Source organism: Ischnura elegans, chromosome 9 (genome assembly GCF_921293095.1).
Source record: "Ischnura elegans chromosome 9, ioIscEleg1.1, whole genome shotgun sequence".
Lineage (NCBI taxonomy): Eukaryota > Metazoa > Arthropoda > Insecta > Odonata > Coenagrionidae > Ischnura > Ischnura elegans.
In genome coordinates, this window is record NC_060254.1 from 46431081 (window position 1) to 46454053 (window position 22973).

Here is a 22973-nt window from a genome sequence, read left to right on the forward strand (position 1 = left end):
TTCTGGGCATTGGATTCATTTGGAGACCTACTGAGAATCTAGTGTACACCACAGCAGAATTTGCCATGAGAGAAACATGCCAAAGCTGAGTGCAGAGATGAGAAATTTTCTTCTAGAATTTCTTGAAGGTAAGGAGACAAAATAAATATTTGACAATAAACAATGCTATGGAATGTGATGTTGCCAGAACCTTAATTTTCCAAAAGCAATGATTGAAACGGTACATGGACTTTATCCAATACCAAACGAAAATTTACAGCAGCTTTCCTTGTTAAAGAAGTCAAACAGCAATTAAATTTTGATTTGCTCATCATGACAAAAATTTTCGCTGATGACATAGACAAGATTCTCCGACACCTCCCAAATTCTATGACAAGTAACAATCCTGTCACAACTGACGCAGCAAGCAAGGTAGCACGAATATGCCAAGGGATGGATTTGGTTACAATAAGATGGATTGCCAATTGCTCCATCATGGAGTAACCATAAAGATAAGTAGGTAATGAAAGCATATGTGAGAAATGAGGGTCGAATGTATGAAAATAATTTTCTCATAGTTGTTACCTGAGAACAATTACATTTCAATTTCAAAAAGCTTAAGGATGAAGATTATATACTGGATGAAACTGCATGTTCATGGCAAAAGCTATAGAACACCTCATGGAATCAGCATATTGGAATCCAAAGTTCACCTTAGTCCTCTTCTAAATACGAGAAGCTACAGTCTACACTTAATTTCAGAGTAACAAGGTTTTTCACACTTTTGTTAATATTTTTAAGGAAGATGCCAATAGGCAATGAAATAAATGAAAATTTCAATTAATTCCAGCACTAAATTGAATCACATTACAGCAACAGGAGATGAGTTAGCAATGGATGACAGATACTGTGGTAAACCTGAATCCCAGAATTCATTACACTACGTATATGATGACGAAAATAAAAAAAAGTCCCAATCATATAACATTCATGTATGTAATATCTTCAACAATTCATTGAATACATTAGTGTAATTTTTGGCTGCATTTTCTCGTAAGAGCCTTAAAACAATATAATATGATAAAAACAGAAAGTGGGTAAATTATTATTGACAAACACACAAATATTTTAGAAGGCTAAATAAACTTAGACTAGAATTAAAATTAACATAATACACTGGATCAGGAGGTTGGCAAAAAACCCATTTGCACCAAAGGCTTTTTCAAAATTAGATGCCAAAAAACACCACGGACTCGGTGGCCGATAACCACTCGAGCATCTTGGCAACAATATGAGCCACTTGGTAACAAACGGGTCACAGTTGATTAGACACACATATTCTTGTACATATGAATGTTAAGAGAAAGAAACACGTCGTATACAAATCAAATGCATCATGGCCCACAATTATTTTAACATCCACCACATTTGAGGTAATAAATATCATTCATTTAGATAGCAATTACAAAATACACACATTTAAGCATATAATTTAGATCAACTGATGCACTGATTGATGTTAGGAGGTTAATTACACCATCTAAATTGTAAGTATCTCTACACTGGAAGACTCACGCCCATCATACATCATATTCGACCAAACAAAGACAGACATGATAAGCTACAAGGGGAGCATTTGTTTCCTTGGGAAAAAAATAAGTACTTAAATAAGATTTCAACACGCCAGAAAATTTAAGTATTTTTCCTCAGGAATTGAACGCATTCTTAAACATTTTCTCTGAAAAGCTGACTTAAAATTGGAACCTGAAATGTGAAAAAAAATAAAATCTAAGAGGGAGCCAACACGAGGTACGGAAAGGTATTTCTGAATAATCCATGAGTGCACAACCAGTCCAATAGAAAAAGTCTTTCTTTACAAAATATACAGCTTAATTTTCATAAGGCAACTTTTTGAACCTGGTCACATTATGTAGCATCCATAAAAATGTAGAAAAATTGAAAATTAATGCCTTCCAAAGAAATGACTGACTACAATTACATGATTGGTTCAACGATCAGGATCACCATCCAGAATAAATAGACACAGGGGAAAATTCACCCGTCCAAAGCACAAGCTTGCAGAGAGGAGGTATGATAAAAGATGTCGAATAAAATTTTTAACCGAGAATATTAATGCTTTCGTTAAAAATGAATTGCCACAGTTTTTATGCCACAACCCATAAAAATCTCAGAAATTTCAAAAGAATATGCTAGTGCTTATCTCGGATAAATTATGAGCCTTTAGGCCACTAATACCAATGATTAATGATATCAAAAGCAGATTTAAGTTCATATCGTGGTTTTTCAATCCGCTTTTAAATGGACTGGGATATCATTTCCTCAAACTATGCATGAAGCACGTGATTAGTGCTTATGAAACCAAATTAGGAAAAAAAATAATAACCTATACTTGCCAGACTTTATGATAGATGACAGATCTTTGAGAGCATGTTACATAAGTCCTTTAAAAACATCTTTGTCCGAGGCACAATTTCTAAGACAGGGTCCTCACACCACAATAAAATCATACACACCAATAAATTCCTTGTATAGGTAAACAATTGAGCTCACACATCATATTTAAGGTTATAAAAGCAAAAAAAAAAGTTTCCTGTACATTATAAGGCCTAACTATGGATGATATAGGTAAAGCACAAAGGTAATAACTAAAATTTGAAGAGTACAATGAAAGTGAGAAACACCATAAAAACAACAAACTCATTTCTTTCGTACCATACTCGCATTGACAAAATAAATAAACATAGGAAAGTACATAAAAATTTAAACAGACGCAACACAAGACAAGTATGATTGTATTGTTGCACTAACGACACCCAAATTATGTTGCCACCTAAGTTCCTTGTACTAAAAAATAAACAAACTAAACAAAAAAATACAACAGGACAAGAATATTAAGTTTGACTGTGAAGACGAATATGATAAAATGCCCAAATAACCATTTAAAAAAATTTAGTTGACAAAGAATGGCATAATATGAAGAGAAATAATTTCCCTTCCTATTAAGTTTTCCTTTATCACAGTTTTCAGCTTCTGTGACAATATTTACATCTCATGTTTGAAGAAACTTTCACTCTAGCTCTTAAGCTATCCTGATGCATCTAAAAGGGCTTGTTACAAAATGGATGGTATGAAAATATCTTAAAAAATTAAAATAAAAATCTTTGAATTTTCAACAAAAATTTATTTAGCTTACAAAATGCATTGTGGCCAGTATATGGTCAGCTTAGATATTCCCGGCCATGCACCACTGCAGTGCACATTATTATGGCACTGTGTGTTGAAATTTTGTGTAATCTAAATAAATTTCTGAGGAAAATACAAAGTTTTTCCTCTCATCATAAAGGTACAAAAGTTCAACAACTCAAACCTGACATCATCAATATTATTCTTAATTAGGAGGCCTCTAAGAGACCGAAGTAGTTTCACGTTAAAAGAGGCTCTTGACTAAATCCAATTACCTCCACTTGTACTTCAATATCATTTCCTACACCATATTTCATCCATTAACTCACTCTCACAAACACAATTCATGCAAAAAAAAATCAGTTTCACATCTTTCAGCTGAGTTACTTCCCTGAGATGGAAACGTCCGTTCCCATCCTAGAAATTCTTTTTATCATTCTCCAGAAGAATCTGACTCTGAAAGAATGACTATTTCTGTATTTTTGCCACTGTTCTCTTTGGAAAAATCACTTGAGGAAGATTTCTTTACTTGCACGCCTGATGTGGATGGTGCAGGATATCTTTCCAATTTCACTACCAGTTCCTTTTTCACAATTCCAGAGAAACCTGGTGTCTCCTTTGAAGAACTGACACTAAGGGGAATGTAATTGGGGGTGTGGTCCGAGTCGCTGCTGCTGCTAGACTCCTTCTTGACTACCACTCCATTAGTTCTGAGTTTTCTCACATCTTTCTTTGGTTTCTTCTCATCATCATCTGTTTCACCTCCACTATGCTCTTCTGAAATGGAGAGACATGTATTTGTATTAATACACATTTGTCTCAAGAATCCCAGCTATTGCACCAATTGCCTCAAAGACCATTCTCTTACCAGCATTCAACACCTGCCTGCATGCTATACAGGCTAAGCCATCACTTCATGCCCATTGTGCTCTAATGACTATTGTTCACATCAGAATGAACAGAAATTACCATCATCGACTATTTCCACACTATAGAAAAGGCACCAGTTTAAATTGACGCAAGAAAAAATGTACAGTAAAACCTCTTTACATCTAATGGAGGGGACCAAAATTTAGGCAATTTGATGCATGGAGGTTCACTATGGAAAGGTTTTAGTGATATGCACCATTTTTTCATATCCTTTGGAAATGATAGGCACTGCTATCTTTTAAACCATTATATTTATATGTTTGAATAAACATGCATGCATTAGTGCACATATATTTATTATTTAATGATAACACAAAGTGAGCGCTATAGCGTGATTTTTACCATGATTCAAGGGAAAACGATATGATCTCACTAAATTCAACAGTCACTTAAAATGATTAGGATAGTTGGATATCTTTTTTCTTATTTACTGTTAGGTATGCTCTCATATGGAACAAAATGGCCATAACTAATGGTTAAGGTGAAAATTATAACATAATAAATGTGTATAAGAAAAAAAAGGGTGAAACATTTAATGCTGAAAATGTCATTCAATGTCATGTACGTACCGTATATCTCCGAATATAGTCCCCCTCTGAATATAGTCCCCCCCCCCTAGTTTTGAGACCCCAGTTTTGGGAAAAATTTTAAAATGCAAAGGAAGGCAGTTTTTCTGTGGTTAGCAAGTTAAGATTCTAGAGTCAATAAAAAATTTTTTTCTGTGAATAATAAGAACAAATCTGTTCACACATTTTCCATCACAACAAAATAACTATTCCTAAAATATGTTGTTATCCATTGCATGTATCAGTAATTTATAGTTCCTTAACCAGATGTAATGAAGTAATGAGAAAATTTTTCAAGTATCCAAGGCTATTGTATTTTTTTAAACACTTGCAAATTATTAATATTTTTGATTTCGAAATGACTACAGACAATGTAAATATATAAGCTTTAACATAAAGCCCATAAAGAGTATTGCATTTGGCCCTGAAACTTCCTTAGACCCAGTGTAACACACCCATCGCAAGTCATGTCAAATCCAAGTGACTAGAAGAATTTAGGAAATCTAAATAAAATTGTGTTAAATAAATTATAAATATTATAAAAACATTGCCATCTAATGCCTGCTAAGCAAAATAATTAAACTACAGGACTTACAAATATCAAAGTAATAAAATTAAGAAATAAACTTTTTCCACCAAACATGAACACTGAAAAAATATGTTATCAATTTTCAATGCATCGTTGCGAATCATTGCATAAGTTACACAAAGAGTTTCTGCTCTGCATTTGCGCACAAATTCGACGATATTTTCCTCTAATTCTATGAATCTGCCGCATCGAGACCCCCAAAATGACTTCCGCGATGTATTAGCGCTTTGCAATCTTTCCAAAGACTTTCTTTCCATGCCAAATTTTTCAGCCGTCATATGAATACTATGATTTACGGCGCATTCTGCAACGGCTATGTTTAAATTGGCATCGAAACTCCGTCTTTGATGGCTTCTAATCTGCCGCAGGATTGATCCTCATCTTTCTACTTGATCCATCACCTCACTGTTGAACGTAAAATTATTTTTAATAAATAAAATATCGCGAAAATAATTTCGAAATATTACGTGACGTAATTTATTGATCCTACTTACCCTGGCGAATTGAAGATATTCCTCCATAAATTGATCGCACTTTCGATGCTGAGTCGCTGGATTTCGATCAAATGCAGTAATGCCGGCGCTTCTGGTTTAAAGCCATTGATTATTGCGCCTTTTCAGAAACAAATGCATAACCATTGCGCATTCTTGTTCTGTGATGGCGGTAAAGGCAGTGGTTGTAAACACGAACCGCACGGGCACATGAACAATAGTAGCTACGGCCGCAATGAAATGCGAAATCGTCACGAAAGGTTTACTTTATTATCTGTTTATTTTTCGCAATGATTTAAATCGTGTTACTATTAAATGAGCGATGGGTACATATACTATTGATTCAATTCTAGTGTTCGATTAGTGTGATAGTGTGTGTTTAGTTTTGATTTTAATTATTTATTGTTTTGCGTCATAAAGTGATCAGTGTCGATTGAATTATTCTAACAATACTTTTCCAAGAAAAATTAACGGCTACCCCATGGATTCCGTGAAAACGCGTATTCGATATGCTATTTGAATCGGAAGAATCGTATCTTTACAACATTTGTGGCAAAAATTTTCTTAATTTCCGGTAAAACGTGGCAGTATATAGTCATATCTTCGATTATAATCCTCATAAATATACTCAAATAGAAATACTACGAGAACATTAGCCATTATGCCGTTATTTATAACTTGATTGTCACCTTTAGTATGCATAAATTGGATTACACTCGATTATAGTCCCCCCCCCCTTACTTTTCCTCGGCCATTTTTGGAAAAAAAGGGGGGACTATATTCGGAGATATACGGTATTTGTGGCGGCATTATTTGTCTCTAGTTGACTCGATACCATTTGCGGAGGTAGTTAGGCCATCTAGGGGGTGTCTCCTTGGTATGAAGTATGGCGGTTTTAAGAGATAAAGAGGTTCACTACGTAGAGGTTTCCCCATAAATTTATATGTAAATCTGATGGGACTGTAGGTGTGGTATGAAGTATGGAGGTTTATTATGTAAAGAGGTTCACTACATAGAGGTTTTACTGTAATAACTGACAAATTTTCTGTGGTGATAAGTCAATGAAAAATATTTTAGATTATCATCTTGGAAAATAATATTACTCTGGCATTTAATGGGGGCTCAGTCCAATTTTTTTATTTAAGTTTGGTGCTAATATAAATGGTAATTCTATCAGACTTATGGTTGCAGAAAATAGGTAGCACTTGTGATACTTGTATTTCCAGGCACCTACTGCAACTTGATTGTCATCCCAAAAATTGTCACAATACAAATTCGACACAGATTGAATTCCTTCTTGAAAATCAATCCGCCTCAAAATTAATCATCATCCACTTTAAAGCAATCAGACTATGATTAGTGTGGTTGCTGATCATGAAACTTGGTTTTTAATTGCAGCAACACGAGAAATTTTCAATAGAAAACTATTTCATTGCGGAGCAGTATGCTTCATATATGGTCAGGTTATTTCAGCCTTCTGATTTACGAATATTGACCTTCTTCTATGATGAGGGTCTGCAGTCTCAATGGCTTTTATTTACAGAAATTGAAAGCCTGCACTCACAAAGAAATATGTTAATGATGAGTAAATTCATGAGAGGAACCGAACAATTAAGATGAAGACTTAACTTGAATGAGTGAAGCAGTACAAGTGAAGGTTGCATAATGATCATACCCTAACTTTCATTTAAGTCCATCATTATCAGCAGGAAAAACAAATTCTTCCATCAATGCATTGTGCAAAGTATTTCTGTTATTTAATCCTGTCTCTCTCCGCGTGATATCAAAAGTTCACACAGTAAATCTAAGAAATATGCTCCTCGCCACTTCTCCCTCCTAACTTGATTTTGTGTGCAGACATATTTTATGGGTCAGACAATCACTGTGTACAATAGGTCAGTTGCCCTTAGTAACATAGACATGAAAGAATAGTGATCAAGTGGAGCAAAGAATTACTTCTAACTGTATTTTCACCCCACTCCCAAGTGTATTTTCATCCATAATATTTTTGTAATAAATAAAGATTAAGAATACTCAAAAGACAAAGATGATAGGAATACTGTATATATACAGGACATTACATCATGCACCAGACATACACGAATAAAAAATGTATGGAATATTAAGAGTTTCTTTGATGGCTAAAATTTTGACATCTTGGAAAACAAAGACAGAGTTGACATTGTATTGTCAGAGTTTAACAATGTACAGTGGAAGAGAAAACGCCAAGTGAATAACGTAAATGAAAACGAGAATGTAAGGATACTCAGGCCTTTGGAAGACAACATAAGGATTTGAATGGGAAGTATATTTTTCAAGATGTAATATTCCATAATTATTCCTTTAAAATTAAAGATAATCAGTGAAGTTAATCAGTTTGGTAACATTCCTTTGGCAAGCCTATAATGATGTAACTTTTCTGCCTGCATCACACTAAACTGAATAATCACTACCAATACAAGTACAAAAGAACACATTTATGTTAGTACATTTTAACTATGGGTGCTAACTAGACAAAAATTGTCTCATTGAGATTTCTATCCCACTACATAAAATAATTCATTTGACAAATATTTAACAGATGGGACTCACATTCCTGAATGATTTGATACATGCAATGACTCTATACCATGTTATGATTGGCAGAGATGATTTATATTAGTTGCGGTGTGCATTACACTACAACATCCATGCCTAGGTGCTACACTGTGATAATTAGTCACTAATAATTAATGATCAAGCTTCAAGAGATAAGAAGTGGACAAATATTAATACCGAGATTACATTCTAGTATGTATATAATGAGGATATTCTCGGGGATTCATTTGTATTTGGTGTCAGAGGCATGGTGGAACACAGAAGAGTTCTCAGTTACAAGGGAATGAATTCTAATTAACCATGCCAATAAATCACACCTACCTAACTTCACATTACACAACTGTAAATACGGTAAGGGATTGGCTATATTTGAAGAGGACCATTTTGCAGGTAGTACAATGGCTTTGCAAAGCTTGGAAGTGTGTCACACCTGTCACCATATATAATTATTTTGCAAAAGCCGGGTTTGCAGTCAACAGTGAAACCTGTAACCACACAATGGAGAGTGATGGCATCCGTGATTTCTGGCAGGGTTTCTCAAAAGACATGAATATTGGAGGGTCGTTTGACGAGTTCACCAGAGTAGACTCAAAGTTAATTAATCCGAGCACACAGGGTTGCACAAATAATTTCTCGAAAACTCATCTTTCAAAATTGCAACTTATTTTACTTCGAGAACTCGTGCATAAGGCCTATCAAGCTGCTTTCTTATTGGCAGTTGTCTATCCGGCATACAGTGGAAATGATGCTATTACAATGAATTATTTACGAAGCCCGCGACCCCAAATATTGCAATAGAGTGTTCTTGATGCGACTACTACAAAGAAATGCTGCCACCTGCTGCACATTTTAATGGGTCGACGAAAGTCGCAACTTGAGTCGTTACGGTAGAGTAATCTGAATTTCATGGGAATGAAGATATAATTGGCACCTAAACTCAAATTTACATAAGTGATGGTAACATCAATTTAATTCTTAATTATTCAGTGTAAACCTCGTAAATACATGTACTCTATTTCAAATATTGAGAATGAAAGAATCGTCTCGTGCTCATCACTACGCTGCATCCATTTTTGAAAACCGATTAAAAAGCACGCAAAGTGATTGAATAGGATGAACTGAGGCCTCCTAAATGCGGTATATTGCCCACGATTTTCACTGCAGTTGAAGGAATCAGCATTGTTTTGCAGAATGCGAAGGTGGATTGAAGATAATGCACGCAGGCTTGCTTCAATTTTTGTGCCCCTAGGATGATGCAACGTGTGAATCACCTCCAGGAAATGAACTCTCAATCAACGAAACGGCAAAATTTTGGTCCCTTGAGTTTCGTTTAAGAGAGGTTTCACTGTGTAATACATTAAAAAATTCACAATGCTAATTCAGCGACTGATTAAAAACAAAAACCTAAAAACTAATGAACTACCGCAGATGGATTATCTAGATGCCTACACCCATACCAGAGTGTGCGAAAAATCCACAGAGGAAAAATCATTCGCCTTGATCGGGATTCAAACCTGGATCCCTCGAATCCCGGTCAAGGCGAATGATTTTTCCTCTGTGGATTTTTCGCACAATTTGTGCATTGCGGGTGACTCCGTAAAAGTTATCACCGTGGCTAGTCCCGGTATACTTAAATAAGTCTAGACCGAACACCTCTCGTGTTTAAAGTTCAGGCTTTGTTCTCCGGCTGTGGTGCCATGCGCATGACCTGGACCGCTAGTCGCATCATATGCTCAGCAATCCATACCACCTTGTCCGGTATAGTTCACAAATTTCCACAGGGGAGAATGACGCCTCGGTAGCTTAACTGGCTAAAGCACTCGGCCAGAAATCGAGGGATCCGGATTCAAATCCCGGTCAAGGCGAATGATTTTTCCTCTGTGGATTTTTCACACAATTTCTGCATTGCGGGTGACTCCGTAAAAGTTATCACCGTGGCTAGTCCCGGTGTACTTAAATAACCCATACCAGAGAATTAAATGACAGAAAATCAAAGATGAATTCGAATAGATAAGGGTCAATCCATTTCAAATCACCCAGGCAATGTTGCTCAACATTTTTAATTTTCTTGATTTTTTAATCATGAGTTCCCTATGGGTAGACAGTCACAAATCACTATTTGAAAAAAATTTAGAAGCCATATTTTTTTTTGGCAGCCATTTTTAAAAGGGCGGCTGGGCAAATTTTGATGAAAAACGTGGTTTGCATAAAGTTAAATTTCGAAGCTATTTTAAAAGATATCAGAATAATTCAAAAACCAGTGAGTTTAGCATGAAATGAGCTATAGGAATTCATTGTTTTAATTGCTCTATCATGAAAGAGAGTCAGTCAAACTCTTTCTGCAAAAACCCGGGAAAAATTTGACAATATTAACTTTTGAAGACCTAAAATTTTTATGAAGGTAATGAGACTCACTGATCAAATTTTATTTCTGTGTTAAATACTTAAATAACTATTTGCAGCATAAGTTTTAGTTCTGAGAAGGCACTCCTTTTTTTAATACGGGCTATCAAAAATAGCTGAAAACCTTTTAACGTCAATTTTCGCAGGTCAATATCTAAAAAGGGACTGAGTGAAAACAAGCAAAAATTTTACAAAATGTTATTTAGACACATAAGAACATCTCCAAAAAAAAATTATGACTGAGACTCTACTACATTTAGAGTAGTGGAGCAGTGAATTTCAGAAAAAAACGCTACCGTTCCATGCGCTCATGCAGTGCAAGTTAGCAAACAAGGGCTAGATTAAATAATTAAATTAGCAATAATTTTTATCTAAAACAATTACTTTACACATAACATTTTATTTATTTATGTAGGTCTGCCTTACATTAATAATAAAAATTGATTTATAACTAGAAATCTTTTGTATCATAAGCCATTATTTTTTAGGACTTACCTGATGAAGAGCTGATGCATATTATGTCTTCAGGCTTGTCCTCTTCTTCTGACTCTTCCTCATCTCCACTGTGCGTGGACACCTCATCGTCTGAATTCAGCACCACCTCCTCCGGCTCATGAAGTTCATCAACTTGCTTCACGACAAAACAATCAATTACCTGGATGGCAAAAGATAAACAAAAATCATGAACACCTATATACAGTTGACATCACTTGGAGTGGCATCGCACGACCACCAATCTGATGATGAATCTGGCCTTTTTCAAATGAGGTTAAAATTGACCATTAACATTCATCTAAACTAGGATTTCTAAAACCAAATGCATGATTTGTATTTTATGAATACACTAATGGTATTTTAAGAATAAACTAATCGATTTCTTTACATTTCTGTTCTAATGCACCAAATTATACAAATAGTCATTACATTCCAATCTCCAGCATCCAATCAAAGACTTACGCAAGTAATGTAAGAAAGGAATTCAGTCAGCACTCTTCTTTGAGACATCAAGTCATCAATAACAGCTGATGGCACAAAAAATTACGAAAGAAAAATTTTCCTGGCGGGAAAAAAAATTCGTACTTAATAAATAATACTTACATCAGAGATCTTTTTATTGTATTTTTCTTTGTTTTCCCTTAAAGCTTTAGCAAGTTCAGCGTCATCATCAGCTGGGTCTGATACACTGACTGAACCATCAGATCCAGAAGGTAGATATGAGAAGCAGCAGTTCCAAAAATCAAGCACACGACGCTTTTGGAGTTGATTACCTAGTTTCTGGAAGGCAGTAGAGGCTATTGAAAATTGTGGAAGAATACAAAAATTTGTTTAATTAATTCACATACATTTGAATGAATACAAAATATGGACATAAATTAAGAGCTAAGTCAAAATCCAGCAAAGCATCTTTAATTATTTTGTGAAATGATCAGTAAGCAACAACAAAAGATGAAAATAACATTAAGGTAATTTATGAAGGTAAATATACACCACTAACCTATTGACTTAATTTCTTCTTCAGAAAATCCCTTATCTTTGTTTAAAGTCTCAGAGGTAATTTTATAAATATCTAAATAATCAGGAAAACATTTGGTTTTGTTCACATGCTTTTCAATGGCGCGGTCAAGGTCAGGATGTGAGGTTTCTGAAATGATAAGTTCATGATTTCATAGTAAAAACCATAACAAACATGACACAAACCACATACAAAAACGATTACAAACCTGAGAAAGCCACTTTTTGATGCTTTAGTTTCTTAACATCATCCGAGCGACCGCTAGCTTCTTTCCACTTTTCCCATATAGCCCAAAGTCTTCTTTTATACCTATAGAAATTAAAAAGTGGAAATTGGTAAGTATTCATATAAGTGTAATGATGAAATTCCAATACCCATTTGCTTTATATAAATCAATTCCTAATTGAAGTCGTTGTTTTCTTTCCCTAATTTATGTAACAAACTCTGTTTAGAAAAAAGACATCACTTGTACCCCTTGGCTTCTCACCCACTCAAATGTGATTCTCAACATTCACGGTGGCCAATGGAAAGGAACTAGCTACCCTACCCTGAAAAGTTGATCATTCACACACCTGTGGATAAGTCTGGGATGAGCTCTACCCTCACCTATTCAAATCAACATCCAGATTGAATCACTGAGTGGGTAAGTGAACAGTGTTATATGTAAGTAAATCTGCCTCCAGTCCATCCATACTTATAAAAGGGCTTATATCGCTAATGGAGCTCGCTTATTCTTCCCGGGAAAATTCTGCAATTTTGCAATGAGAGCCTCGTTTGCTCTACAAGGCGTGGTGATACTTGCAGAAAAGACCAATCTGCTCTGTTATGATTGCCCAACCCCATCCTTGCTGGTTCGGATGAGGGGAACTTAAGAACATGTGGTTACATATGCACCAGCGACTGCCACCAACCGTTCAGCTAACACAAGAACTGACTCTATCAAAAAATATAAGACAAACGCAATTTTAGACCAAAGGCCCCCACTTTAACGAAAGACATTGAGCTTACCTTTAGCTGGAGAGAAATCATATGAAAAATGATTCTGAGCGGAAGGAACTGATAAATAACATTGTATGATACATGTGGGTGAACTTCTCTCAGGATTCCCACTGGGTAAAATACTTTTCTGGTGACGTTTCGTGCTCCGACTAAGGGCTCATCCTTAGGGCTACTGAATGGTGTTTTATTTGTTTCATCGGTTGCTAAGTCAAACTGTTACAATTAATTTGGCATATGAAACAATATTAAATACACCAAAGAGCATAATGTCAGTTCCTTTGTCGCAGCTATTCCCCCAGAGAAATTCCTTCGAACATCCTCCGAACTTCTCCCACTTAAGACTTTTCCTGCTAAGGTTTTTTGTGCACAGGCCTTTTGACTCAAAGGCTCGGAGAGAATAAGTCTCGGAACTCTTGTCTCTGAACTCTGCCCTCAGAACCAGCCCAACCTGGAGATCAAGACTTACATACAGTGGAACCTCGTTAAAGCGAGTACGGGCTATAGCGACACCCCCGCTATTACGAGAGATAGCCGATGCACCGTCAATTGACCCTATAATAAGCGTGTTAAAAAATTCGTTTTTACGAGACCCTTTCGGTGTTGGCTCTCGCCATAGCGAGGGTTTCACCGCCGGAAGACTTTCATCAAGACTCCTTAACCTCTGTAATTGCTAGCGATCTGTTAGAAATGAAGTTAATGGAGTGCTCAGTCTCAAATTTATGTGGTAAACTGTCGTTCGATAAATATAATGATTGACGAAACAATGCTTTGCATGATTTTTATTCAGTGCGGCGCTTATAAATTGTTTGAATAGTTAGTCGTTATTTGAGTAAGGAAATTTAGTGATGCAAAAAAACATCGCCTTTCGTCTGGATTTATGATTACGTCTATCGGATAGATGTTTATCTGTCGCCGCACCACTCCTGTTCCTGTATATCTGTCCGCAACAGGTATATTGGCTATTATTTGCTCCACCTCCGGTAAAGCGACAATTCGCTATAGCGAGTGTTTATTAGTGTACCGTGGGGTGTCGTTATATCGAGGTTGCACTGTATATAGCAAGTATGGCGGATGGATACTAGCACCTGGAAATCCAAGGGAAGTGGGTGCTAAGGCATAAGAATACAGTTTGGAGTGAGAAGTACACACTCCACTTTGTCCTATCATAAGTCTCTCTCCCTCCGAGACCTCATCCTACCATGCCATTCCCCTCCTTGATTTCCAAAGGCTTGCCTGAACCAGCTATCACACCATTTTGCCTGAGTCTCCAACCCAGAAAATAGAGGTGAGGAAACCCGGCGGTACGCTGTTCTTCCCAACCCCTGGTTGGATGACGAGAAGTGTTCCAGAGGTTCCAGTCAACACAGCTGCCTCTCGGGAAATTTGGATTTTGGCCCATCCAGCACATCGAAGTACCCTTCCCATCCTTCACTAAATTTGCCCCTCCACTGTGCCTTGTTCTGGCCGGCCTCTCTTGCTCAAGGGGCTTTGTTGCGGTGACATCGGTCGACTTGAGAGATATATGCTCAACTCAATTTTGGTGCTGACAGGCAAAACAGCTTTGTATTTAGTTTTTCAAATTATTGGTAAAGTTCAATTTTGAGATAATTAGTTATCATCGTTGATTATTGTAATACTTTTGATATTGAATATTTCTACTTTGGAATACATTTTGATTGAACATAACTTGTAATTTTGCCACAATTGTTTCTCTGACAGCTGATTATTCTTGTTTTGTTGAGTCTTTTTCCCATCCAGTTAGGGACAGACGATCGGAGTTCCTTGCGTCTGGGCTTACGTTACGAATCTCCAAGATTGAAGCAAGTAACGCCATATGACTTAGCAACCAAAAAAACAAATATGTAAAATGAGATTCACCAGCCCTGAGGATGAGCCCTGAAAACATCACTAAATGGAGTATATAAGCTAGTGGGGTTTCCAAGAAAATTTTAGCCTCATCATTTGCTTGCAAAGCATCAAATCTTCTATTAGCGTTATATGTAGATGGATCAATGAATTTTTAAATCATCCATAAAATGGTGAAGTTAAAGGGAGTAATATTTGGAAACTTATTGAAAGACTCATCAGCTGAAAGCCTCTGATCTGAAAGTCATCCAAACTTTTATTGAGCCAGTGGATAAACTCACGCTTCCAAGCGGATGTAATTTGAGTTCTCCTCATCATCCCAGTCAACTTCTTTTTCTTCTAGCTGTTTAACTTTACGGTACACCTTCTGCAATGGAAGAGAGAAGAAATTTAGCAACAGTATTTCATAAGTTGCATCTCCTTACTCAATATCACAACATAGAAGAACCTAATTCTCTGCTCTAAGAGATTACGTGCACTTGAGCTTGACAATAAATAAATAATGATAAGCTATGAATAAACATGTTTGTAATTTTCTTGTTTAATTTTCCACACTTAGCAAAATGCCATCATTCTAAATGCAGTTAAATATGGTATATATACCACGTTTTTTTTAATAGAATTTTTTCTATTGTGCATGAGCAAAGTGAAATTAGTGACCATTCAACACTCAAAATAATATGGTTATATAACAACCAATCACTATCACAAGCATGATCAGATACAGTTGTATGAAAATCTTAACTATTGACCAATAGTTAACTAGAAAGTTATCTTGCATTGACATGTATCCTCTATTTTGATGTGTTCCGTAAAGCAACAATCAAGTTATCCCCAGCAACGATAGGTTAGTGCTATGCATTCCTTGAAACATTCTATTTAAAATATATATATATATATATTTTTCATCAGGAGAGAAACAACCTGCACACAAAAAATGCTTAAATTTTTGCACTTATTATGTACTATATTCATGTCATAAATATTAGCTTAGACATTGAAAACAGTTAACATAAGTGTAGGAATAAAAAGAATTATAATTTTGCTATTTACACATGGTAATGTATTGATACCGACCATGGTTTCGTTACAGCATAACATTATCACGGGATGATACCTTGATAATGTTACACAGTATGTAAATGTAATGAAACCATGGTCGGTCTCAATAAATTACCACGTGGAAATAGCTAAGTTATTATTCCTTCTATTCCTCCAATTATGGATTTCCACCAAGTTACGCCCGCTACTATTAATCATATTAATTAAGTTAGCATAAGCATTTCATCACACTTGAAGAAAGAACCAACACTGACTACCGGAGTCGTGAAAAGGAATTTTTTTTACATTAAGTTTTTTAACAATAAACCAAGCAAAAAGCCATGAATTTTATTTTTACAGGTAGCAGGTCATACCTTAAGGAATATTAGAAAAAATAATTTAGCTTGATTCACATATTTCCTCAGGTCAAAATTTGATGTTATATAGAACCATGTTTTGATGCAAAATTTTCTAAAATCTTATAAAGCATAAGAGTTTAGAGAATTTTCAATACCTCTTAGGAAATTTTTCAATTAGTATTTGGAATCCTCATGACTTCTACAGTATACCTGCAAATTTTCATAAGAATTGGATGAAAAGTATGGCTGAGACAAATTATTTCCCTCTGGAGGTACAAGTACCTATGGAGACCGCACTCATTGAAAAAACTGCAGTTTCACCCAAACTTCAAATGGTCATGAAAAAAAAATTAGAAGAGACGACGAAGAAATATTAACACTGTTTCATTCCTTCATGGAAGGATGAAAATTGCCAAGTTTTGTCAAAATCCGAGTCAGAGGGTGTCATGCCTGGATGAACTGACATAGAATGACCCAGTGGGTGAAAAAATTTAGTTTTAGAGACATTTTAAGCCGCATATGCAGCAAGTGATCATAAAGCCAACTTGTCGAAATTACAAATAGCATAGGTGACGAATTGAGCCAATATTGCTAATACTTATTCATTTTTCGTGTAAATCATAGGATTTTAAGTGTACCAGCACCAGAGCTATACATAGTTTCAAATTCTGCTTTTGAGTTAATGTAAAGCCGTAAAGCCCATTTTAGCCACCTAACTATCAGGGGGATGAAGATGGATTTTTTTTGCAACTGGATTTGTTTGGATATCAACATGTTTTGGAAAATATGAAGTGCACATGGCACGTAATATAAATAGTTCAAGTCAATATCTATAAACACAGAGACACAAAAAAGAAACACTCACACTGGAAAAATAAACTTGAAGCTTTTGAAGCACTTGAGGCTTCTTCCTCAGCTGAAGTAACAACCAAATGCTGTTTTATATTTTTTCTTGTTGAAATTAAACAAAATTGTGGGCAGAATCAACAATTTGTTTTATGATCTACCATTAGATTAAAATATTTTGGTAATGATGAATGTATAATACAACAGAAAAAATTACCTCAAATAACTTCTCCAACTTTTTGCAATGGCCTTCATTCACCATCGTGGCTTCATTACTATGGTCTCCACTGCAATCACTCGCCGCAGTTTTTGGGCGTTTAACTGACACGTTGTCAGTATCTTCTCCATCTTCTGCTTTCCTTTTGTGGTTATTATTTTTTTGTTTCACACACCGTAAGTGAAGCTGATCGTTCACCTGAATTAATACAAATGAAAGTCATATTTTATTATAAAAATTACTTTCAATACAGAAACAATGCAAGATATCTCAAGCTTTTTAACTGGATTTGGAGTGCATTGGTAGGAGGTTTGAAGAGCTAAGCCACTTTCAAGTCATTTACCCCAGAAAGAACATCATTCGCAACCAGGGGTAGATGTATGGTAATTATGGTTTCCTATTATTTTTTTATTCCCTCAATCGAAAGATTATTACACCTGGAGTACGTATTTCACGCATTTAGATTTTTAAATGACAATATCTATTTTTTGCAATTAAATGAAAAGTGAAAATTTTCAAGCGCGCGAAAACGCGACGCGTAAGTATGAATGCCGGGAAATCTCTCCGTGAGACTTATTTCTGGTTCCCGCTGCCCCCCTGTGAGGTGACTTTGAGACGAGGCTTAGTGCTGATACGACGCAGGCTGCTAGCGGGTAGCTGAGTACCCTGCTGGCTGGTAGCGCTTGTCTTAAATAAGGATTATTACAGTAAAACCTCTTTATATCGTAACGGTGGGGACCAAAATTTGGGCATTTTGATGTATGGAGGTTCACTATAGAGAGGTTTTAGTGATAGGCACCATTTTTTCATATCATTCAGAAATGAAAGTCACTACTGTCTATAAAACCATTATATGTATGTGTTTAAACAAACATGCATGGATTAGTGAACATATATTTATTACCTATATACATAATAATTACAGAAACCGTGTGCTATCACATGATTTTTACTACGATTTGATAGAAAATTATGAGATCTCTCTTAATTCAGCAGTCATTTAAAATGATTAGGATAGTCATATACCTTTATTCTTATTTACTGTTAGGTATGCTCTCATATGGAACAAAATTGCCACAACTAATGATTAACGTGAAAATTACAGCATATTAATGGTAGATAAGAAAAAAATGATAAGGGTGAAACATTTATCACTGAAAATGCCATTCCATGTACATAATCGCGGCTGCATTAATGGTGTCTAGTTGTCTCGGTTTGATTTGAAGAGGTAGTTAGGCCGTCTCGGGGGTATCTCCTTGGTATGATAAGTGGAGGTTTTACGATATAAAGAGGTACACTACAAAGAGGTTTGCCTATAAATTTACATGTAAATCTGAAGGGACCGTAGGGATGGTATGATGTATGGAGGTTTATGATGTAAAGAGGTTCACTACATAGAGGTTTTACTGTAATACCTTATCAAACAAAGAAAACTTTCCGACCTTAGCCAGTTTTAATAAGTGAATATTAAGACATGTTTCCCTGAGCTCTACGCCTCATGCATGCATTGGTAACCTCAGACGATGTATAACTCCTATCTTCTCGTATAGAAACTAGGTCCCTGTGACGTCACTTGGAGTGGCATCGCATGGGCGCCAATCTGGCCCTTTTCAAATGAGGATAAAAATGGACAATTGCCATTTGTCTAAACCGCTATTTCTAAAAATGAAATAATTTATATATTTTGAATACACTAATGGTGGGTAACGAATCGCATTCCATGCTTTTCGTTTTCTTTGCTGAAGGAAACTACCCTATTATGGTGGCCTATCACAGAAGCAGCAGCAATCACATGATGATGCTAAACTACCACCCTCCCAACACCACCTTCCACTCTACGTCGAACAATGCCCGTTCACCTTGTTCTCCCATTAGTTCCCCTCCTCCCGCCCCCGATTGCCTCTACCCTATTCATTCCAAGTTGCCCTTGACTTATTTCTCGTACCACCTCATGTTGCAAGTGATTACTTCCCTTCAGCTTGCTGAAATGGGGCACTTTGTGCTTGAAATACGTGTATTCGATGGTCACCCTCATTCCTTTGTGTTTGTTATTTTTTGACTATGCTCTTTTTGAGCGGTTCTCTTGGAATTTTTGCCCTACTGTGTGTGTGATTGAATGTTTTTAGTGCTTGTGAGTGTGATGGTGTGAATACTTGAGATCTTTAGCAGGGTCTTATTAGCTCTACGAAGAATCACAGGTAGTGTGTTTGTGGTAATAACCTGGCATCCTTAGTGGGGTCCCATCAGCCCCACGAAGGCTCCCAGGTTACAACCTGAGGTTGCCTTAGCAAGGTGACTAAAGCTTTGTGAAGCTTTCATTCGGGTGGTGTGTCTGCGGCTGTGGCAGTTCTTGGCAAGGAAGCATTACTCCCATAAACTGCCACAGGAGGGTTATTCGGGTAGAGTAGTTGTTTGATTTGATGCCAACTTTTACGGCCATTGGAGAGACTCTTTTTTTGTTTTGTTCAGATAATATAGAGCTCAATTTCTCCTTCTATACTAAGTGAAATGCTTTGAAAATCTTGGAGAAACAACACCAACATCATTAGTCTTAAAAAAAATTTGGGATATTAACAAATTATTCCACTTTTGAATGTACAAAAAAATATTCTAAATAATATCCAAAATTACAGGTGCAGGAATAGAAACGTATGTAACTGATTATATAAAAAAGTTAAGGGTAGAAAGTAACAACAAATTACCTCATTTTTCATTTATTAATTTTTGGCAACCTACTGACATTTGATAATGCCTGACTGTTATTGTCCTTGGTTGTTCTATAGCATGCAAAATATATTGCAACCAATTTTCATGAAAATCCAAGTAGATGGGTAGCATGTCATAGTACGGTTGATATGAACTGACCCTTAGTTAAATCATTAGACAGTAATGATTCATTTACAGATGGATCTTCAATTGATTATATAAAATAAATGCACAAAATACTGTCAAATCAATCCAGATGTGATTAATCAAACAGTCATTCATCAAAACATCATATATACATAAAAATCTAAGACTTATGGGATCTAACCTCTCTCATGTGGACGAAAAGGTTCTTCGGATCATTCTCCACAGATTTACCCACAGACTTCAAAAGATCACGAAAAACCTCCGACTTGGTATACTCCGGATCAGCCTTCTTAAATCGCTCACAGAGTTTATCACAGATTCTGCTACTCAATTTGGGATCACCCTTCCTTTTCTGGACCTCAGTGTCATGACAAATCTTAATGAACTGCAAGAAAGAAGAACACAGGATGTCACATCCACCACACGTTCTTCTTCGTAATTTCTCTCAATTTTACCAAACATCTTCATAAACCTTACATTTTGAAAGGCCGACCAACTTTCCCCCTCAGCATCGACAGACTTTTTGCTTACACGTTTTTTCCCAATGTTCTTCGGCGTACATTTAGATAAAATTTTCTGGGAAAGGATAAAAAATAAGTGAAAACCAAAACGCATTTCGAAACAAAACCTGAATTAAAAGTAATAAGTACCAAATATTTCAACTAATTTGTTATTAATCAAGCCTTCACCTTTATTTCTGTTGACATATTTTCTTTCAATACACCCTTGGATCCTGGGGTCGAATGTGCATTGCCATCTTTCAGCAGAGGCTTTTCTTCAGCAAGCGTTCCCTATTAATAAGAAGATATAGCTTTTGCAAATGCATAATAGGCACACAGAAAGTAACGTTGACACCCTGTATCACCTACATCCCACGATTAACATGTACTCAGAAAAAAACCAAGAGAATACCAGAAGCATACCCACTACATGGTAAAGTAACAACAAAAATAGCAAAATAGGCGTTCAAATTGTTGAATATAATTGCCTACAGGCCATCGCCGACGACTAACACATTTGAATATTTAATTGATAAAATTTGATTTACTGAAGAGTATCTACCATACTGGTAAACGCTATTTAGCAAATCAGTAACTTTTGAGCCACATTTACCTTATTTTCTTCATCGCCTGATGATAACTGTATAACATCACCCATCACGGAGAAAAATGAAGAAAATTAATCGCGGCGTATTTCTAATAAACTCACTTCCCGCAAATATTTGGGTCACAGAAGCGCCAGACCGCGAGTCAACTTCTCTACGTGTACAACGGAATGAGAACAGCCCAAGGAGCAGCAAGCTTCGCTCCAAACTCCACGCAAAGCGTCATTGATAGGGAATAGTTTCGCCCACTCTAAGTTCAGATGGCAATAGCATCGGCCGCTCAGCATTTGCCGCCAAATTCAAATCACTAAAACACGACCATTCCAGTATTTTAATTCTATTTTCTTCAGCTCAAAATGCCCGCAAACTCGTACACTCCAGATAACTGATTCTCAGGAGTGAATGGGAAGGTTCATAGTATTTTTATTTGGAGGAAAGAGCCACCAAGGCCTTAGGGTTGTGGGTTGTGGGTTATGGTTGTGGGTTGGGGTTGGTTATTGCAGATAAATTAAAATCAAATTTAAAAAACAAAAATAATATTTATTGTCAACTAGTACATTATATATGAGAACAAAAAAACTTAGCCGAACAGTTCAGTGCTATATAATTTTTTTCATGATGAAGTTCTGAAGAATGATTCATTAACTCCTGGATAAAAAAAGAAATGAAAGAAAAACAATTAGAGTACATAGTTTGAAATGTTTCAGAAATTAAAGGAAAATTACACCTCCCTACGAAAAACAAAAGAAAGCTTTGAGAAATGATAGGACAAAATGACTTTCAAACAATATTACCTGTGACTGAATTGGCCTTAAATAAAAAATTATGAGTATTGCACAGTCAAAAATATTTGGTGCAAGCCCATTGAAGCATGAAATTAATGTGATGAGCGAAGGATGGAAGTTAGCTAAGCACAGTTAAAATTATGCATTCCTTTTTCGCAAACCCAGGGAAATTATTTCCCTATTTCCCTATTAGGGAAATTGCATACTTTTTATAAACAGTATGATGATATACTACAGTAGATACTTAGTACCGCAATATACTTTTTTCCGCTTAAAATTCAGTTTATACCCTAGAAAATGACTCCCAAAAGTCGCCCGAGTTTCGCGGGCTAAAAAATACCGCCCCCACTAATCTTTGGCTGTGACGTCATAGTTCAGTACGAGTCCAAGATCCAAGCCCAGTAACTGCAGGTTTGGAAGAGCCACGTTGCGTATAAAGGAGAACATGAGTGAAATAACGAAAAAATTACAAGTGGTGCATTGTTCCTCTGTGCAATAACACCCCAGAAAAAAATTTCATCTGCATTCCCACGGAGGAAAATAGAAGAAAAGCCTCGATGCATGCCGTCTGTCGGGATGAGCGTTACGGAAAAATAAGAGTATAATAAACGGAATGATAAACCCGTGTG

At 36.1% G+C, this 22973-nt stretch overlaps 1 protein-coding gene across 1 annotated transcript; it reads right to left on the reverse strand.

Annotated features, from left to right (window-relative positions):
- Positions 1 to 961: 961 nt before the first annotated feature.
- LOC124165389 (nucleolin 2-like) lies at positions 962 to 21776 on the reverse strand. Its single transcript, XM_046542782.1, has 11 exons — positions 21568 to 21776; positions 21144 to 21245; positions 20932 to 21030; positions 20636 to 20839; positions 17602 to 17799; positions 15420 to 15505; positions 12482 to 12582; positions 12256 to 12402; positions 11859 to 12052; positions 11256 to 11415; positions 962 to 3960 (listed from the first exon to the last, which is right to left on the reverse strand). The coding sequence occupies exons 1-11, from the start codon at positions 21610 to 21612 to the stop codon at positions 3617 to 3619; spliced, it is 1680 nt and encodes a 559-aa protein (XP_046398738.1). The 5' UTR covers positions 21613 to 21776; the 3' UTR covers positions 962 to 3616.
- Between the last annotated feature and the right edge of the window lie 1197 nt (positions 21777 to 22973).